Consider the following 5869-nt stretch of genomic DNA (forward strand, 5'->3'; position numbering starts at 1 on the left):
TTAGCCCAAAACTAGCTGCTGCGAATTTTCCAAAGCCTATTTTTTCCGAAACGTTTTCTTTAAATCCATAACTAAAAAAAAGGTTTTACTAGCCACATCTACAAATTTTTTTACTCATTTGAACTCTTAAAAAAAAGAAGAAAGTTTCACCTTAACAATAATTAAAAAGCTCATATCTGCGTGAGCTGTAGCTCACTTTGTTTAATTAACCACGGGGCTAACCCTCTGGCTGGTTGACTTTAACAAAAAATTAAACGTAACTTATAGTAAAAATCTTGAGAAAGCTCAAAAAAGCTTCATTAGCGGAACTAATTTGCGATCGCTGCCATCCGAGCTCGTAAACTTTTAATACATATTTTTTACTCTTTGTACTACTTTCTTGTATGGCTCCAACGAAGCCAACTTTACAACAGCTACTCAATCAATGGAGACGCCGCTACAGTACTTTCGAGGAGGTTGAGGAAGAAGTAACGAGGCAAATAGCCAACTCAAGCAAAATCGAGTACGTTAAACTCAGTTTTGAGGAGATAATCACTTGTTTTGATCTGCTTGATACGCTCACAGACGACTTAGCCGCGTTTTCTACTCAGGAAGCACAAGACTGCCTCAACACTGCTTCAACGCTACGAAAACGAAAGTGCGACCTACTAATCAATGTTAGAAAATACGAAAAGGTCTTAACAAACGATGGTTCAGTTTCCACAAGATTAAAAAGCTCAATTAGAGTGCAAGGCACATCTGCAACAGCCAGTGTACCAGTAAGAAGCTCAAATACTACTGAAAACTTGGCCAACAACTTCATCAGTACTACGGCTGCCGACTTCTCAACTTACACATCCACCGACGGCTTGAGTACATTCGATTTAGACGCTCCCCAACGCTACAGTTTCCCACCTCTACCGGGAACCAACAGAGCTATAGATCAGACAACCAAGGGTGTCATCACTACTTCTACAACTGATTTCAGATCAGTCTCACCGTCTGCAAACCCGTGTACTTTCAACTTTCGAGCTCCTCTACGATACAACTTCTCGCCTCCACCAGTTTCCAATGAAAATCACATTTGGAACGACAACTCAAGACATGAAGCCCAGATGTCAACTGGCAATAACCGATATGGTCTGCTAACAACTTCAATTGCAAATAGTCCTGCTACTACATCTGAACAGTTCGTTACCAACCACTTCAACTACCATCATAGGACTATCCTACAATCACACGAACAACAACGCAACAGCCTTTTCGATAATGAAGAAAGACAAGTCACCAAACACACTACCAGTCATCCGACCACTGCCATCAACTACAGTTTGAAAGAATTCAAATTACCAGATATAAAACTACCAAAAGTTTGACGGCAGCCCACTGGAGCGGAACAACTGGTTCGAACTCTTCCAGACTGCGATTGGCAACAACCCACGCCTAAGCCCGGTTGAAAAAATAACTTTACTTGCAGTCATTATGCACTGATAATGCTAAATCTTTAAAAGAGAGCTACGGAATCAATTGTTCTCAGTATGAACACGCAATACTTAAATTAGTGCGTAGATACGGTAACCCAAAATATGTGGTGTCAGCGTTCATCAAGGAACTTGAAAAGTTTGACAAATTGATACTAAGCGAACCACAGGGGTTTATAAGATACGCTGCTTTCCTACGGAAACTAATCCACAACTTCGAACTCAACGGCTACACCGCTGATCTAAATTCTAGTAACCTGACCCGACTTGCTCGATCAAAACTCCCAGTAAATCTACTAATGAAGTGGGAAGAACACTGCGTGCTGCACGATCTCGATTATGCTACACTCAAAGACTTGACACAGTACCTCAATAACTACTCGCAATTATGCGAGAACCTGGACATAGAGCCGTCGACTCCAAACCAAGCGGGACGAAATCGCCACACCTATGAAGCAACAACAACCCGACACCCGACCCAACCAATTTACTTCTATGTCCAGGCAAAACTACGACAAATCTTTAGGCATATCAGCAAGACCAACAACTTTAACATGTCCAATAGATAACCAAGTTCACTACGTTGGAAAATGTCCGGACTTTTTGAAATTTCCCGTAGATCAACTGGCAGAGCTGGTGAAGCAACATAAGCTGTGCTTCAACTGCTTAGGCCAACACAGATTTAGTGAATGCACATGGTCTAAGCGATGTTTCATCAACAACTGCGGAGGGAAACACCATTCAACTCTACACATCGACAAAAAACCGTTTCAAACGCACAACCAAAAATCAAATATCGTGCAGCTTGGCACTACAGTAACCAAGCCCTCAGAACAAGCTGAGGATCCAATCCAAAATATGAACAACATCAGAAATCAGTTACAATTTATGCCGGTAGCACTGTTTAACAATGGCATCGAACTAGATTGCTACGCCATACTCGACAACTGCAGCAGCTGCTCATATATCCTCAGCAAAACAGCTGAAACACTTCAGTGCAAACCAAGCCAACAACTACAGCTTAGCATACGAGGTGCTTTCAGTAAGGACAAAGTGTCTTCCTCGCTGGTCCGGCTTAGTATCGGACCACATAACGCTACAAAACCTACTTTCACCCTACAATCAGTCTATTCAGTTGAAGCTCTGAATTTTGACGCTATCGACGCAAAGAACCTTAACAAAACGTGCTCACTCTACAATCACCTTCGACATGTCAACTTTTCTGAACTAGGCGACAACACAGTTCAAATTTTGCTTGGCGTAGATGCTTTCTGGAATATTGCGGAGCGCGATATCAGAAAAGGTCCTACAGGCACCCCCTACGCTGTAAAAAACCTACTAGGTTGGACGATCACTGGCCCACTCAACCAGAAATCTAATAGTTCCGGATCAAATTCACACTCAACTAACTTCATTGACTTAAATGATCAAGAAGGCGCTAATCTCACTGAATTAGTGGAAAATTTCTGGAAAGTGGAAGGATCAGGCTTCGAGGAAGATAACAAAGCTACATACTCTGATAAAAACAAACGACAACTAAGATTTATGGAAAAAAGTATTGAGCACGATGGAGATCGCTACAAAATAAATCTACTCTGGAAAAACGAAATAAAATTGCCAAACAATTATCCGGTAGCTAAAGCTCAACTGCTATCGCTACAAAAATGGCTCAGAAAAGACCCTGAAACCAAGCAGTTCAATGAGAAATCGCTTAATACCGACCTGGAAAATAACTACGTCAAGCCCGTTACTTTCCAATACCCACAACCTGAATTACTTTGGTACCTCCCACATCACCCTGTAACTAATCCAAACAAGCCCGGAAAGGTACGCAGAGTGGCCAACGCTGCCTCAACCTACAAGGGCGTCTTGCTGAAACTGGACCTGACCTCCTGAACAACATGTTTGGACTTCTACTACAATTCTGGGAAAAACCTGTGGCTGTATCGGTGGATATTGAAGGTATGTTTATGCAAATAGGTATTAAAGACGAAGATCAAAATGCGCTTCGCTTCCTTTGGCCTACTAAAAAGGTATCAAACAATACCAATGCACGCGACTTATCTTTGGTGCAAAATGCTCACCATCCATTGCCATCTTGGCGCTTCATCAAACAGCTGCCTATTACTGCGTAACCAAACCCATTATTGCTCAACTGCTTCACAAAAGCTTTTACATGGACGACTTTGTTCACTCGTTCAACACGACACTAGAGACTCTACTACGCAACTAAAATCCTCCCTAAGACAGGGGGGATTCAACCTACTTAAGTTCGTATCTAACACTAATGACTCGATCTACTCCATTGATGGAGGCGAAGTTTCTACTAATGCTACAGTGCATCGTGTTCTGGGTGTCAAATGGGACACAACTGACGATACGATATTTGTGCAACCAACAACCAAGCTAAAAAACACTACATCATCTACACTCCGAACAGTTCTCTCTACAGTAGCAAGGGTTTTCGACCCCTTAGGCATCCTAGCGTCGTTTGTCATAAAACTCAAAATTCTTCTGCAAAACTTGTGGAAGTCTGGTATCTCTTGGGACAAAACCGGGCCCAGTGACTTTGTTCCGATAATTGACAAATGGGTTGACCAATGCAAACAAGTACCCCCTGTTAGACTGCCGCGCTTACTTGGTCCACAGCTGTCACCTAGTGATATACAGCTTCATGTTTTCTGCGACGCGTCGCAAGACGCAATGGCTACGTGCATCTACTTCCGAACTGCTTGTAGCTCTGGCATACACGCTACTTTCTTGATTGGCAGAACAAAGGTAGCACCACTGAACCGAGAGAGCATTCCTAAACTGGGATTACAAGCCGCCCTTATGGGTGCTCGGCTATGCAAAATCGCTACCGATGAAATGCGATTAAAGCCCCACTCCACTCACTTTTGGACGGATAGCACCACTGTTTTGTCCTGGATTGCTTCACCTGGTAAACTGAAAACTTACTGCGCAAAAAGAGTTGGTGAAATAATTACTTTATGCAAAGCCGAACAATGGAAACACATCCCTGGTAGACTCAACCCAGCAGACAGTGCTACACGGGGAATTGAACTTAAAGACGTAGCAAAGCTCTGGTTGGATGCACCACAATTTTTACTCAACAATGAGCCTATTTGGGGGACCAACGAAATAATGGAACAAAGTAATGCTACAACGGTTAGCCCCTCAACTACACCCTTAATCGATTCTTCCAGGTGTTCAGATTGGTTTCGATTAGTTCGGGTCACAGCTCGCGTTATAGTTTTTGTCGATACACTTAAGGGAAACGGTAAACCTTCTACCACTATGGAAGAACTAGAAAAAGCTAAGCTCCTCCTTTATCAACAGTCCCAGCAAGAAACCTTTGGTGACACCTACAATCAACTACGAACCAAGCAACAAGTTGAAAACAAAGACAAACTGCAACAGCTGTCACCTTTTCTCGACAAAGATGTTATTCGCGCGCGAGGATGACTACGAAACTCACCTTTACCGGACGCAACAAAGCATCCAATAATTCTTAACGCAAAGGACCCAATTGTGCGCATGATGATCAAGAGCGCTCATCGCCGCTGCATGCACCACGGCACTGAGTACATTCGCAACTACCTGCAACAAAGTTTTGTCATCATTGGGCTCCGAAAAACACTCAGACAGATAAGACACAACTGCTTTCTCTGCAGAAGATTCCAAGGCAAAGGGCTACATCCACTCATGGCCGACTTGCCGCCAACTCGTTTCGACGATCCGTCTGACGACCCATTTCCGTTCAAAAACACAGGAATTGACTATATCGGGCCATTCTAAATAGCAACAAAGGATACAACTGAAAAAAGCTACATTTGCCTCTTCACATGCCTCTCTACTCGCGCGGTTCACCTGGAATCGACAGACAACCGTACTACGAACAACTGTATAACGGCAATTAGACGTTTCGTTGCTAGGAGAGGCACACCTAAGCTTTTAATCTCTGACAACGCTACTTACTTCGTCGGCGCGCGTAAACAACTACGCTCAGAATCAATCAACTTCAACGAAACCACCCTAACTGAAACGCTACAAATCCACAATGTTGAATGGCGCCTAAATCCTCCGGCTGCCCCCCATTTTGGCGGCGTGTGGGAGCGACTCAACTCATTGATAAAACGAGCATTCTTACTAAATCTCGGTTCTGATCGACTATCAAGAGATCTATTTGCTACTATTGTAGCCAAGACCGAGGCAATCCTCAACTCACGTCCGTTAACTCATGTCAGTAGCGACCTTGACGACGACCTTCCACTGACACCCAACCACTTCTTAATGGGTTGTCCATTCGTCTACGCCCAGCAGCAGCCTTCTACGAAGCATCTACCAGTAAACTGTCCACAAGTCCTGGAAGCGAGCAAAAGATAGACTTGACAGCTTCTGGAGGTGTC

General features: G+C 43.5%; 1 protein-coding gene across 1 annotated transcript; it reads left to right on the forward strand.

Annotated features, from left to right (window-relative positions):
• Positions 1–1910: 1910 nt before the first annotated feature.
• LOC134848741 (uncharacterized) lies at positions 1911–3356 on the forward strand. Its single transcript, XM_063866253.1, has one exon. The coding sequence runs from the start codon at positions 1911–1913 to the stop codon at positions 3354–3356; it is 1446 nt and encodes a 481-aa protein (XP_063722323.1).
• Positions 3357–5869: the final 2513 nt, after the last annotated feature.

This window comes from Symsagittifera roscoffensis, chromosome 6 (genome assembly GCF_963678635.1).
Source record: "Symsagittifera roscoffensis chromosome 6, txSymRosc1.1, whole genome shotgun sequence".
NCBI lineage: Eukaryota > Metazoa > Xenacoelomorpha > Acoela > Convolutidae > Symsagittifera > Symsagittifera roscoffensis.

What these genes read in the sequence shown, in the direction of transcription:
- LOC134848741 (XM_063866253.1), top strand. Translation starts at nt 1,911, where the DNA reads ATGAAGCAACAACAACCCGACACCCGACCCAACCAATTTACTTCTATG.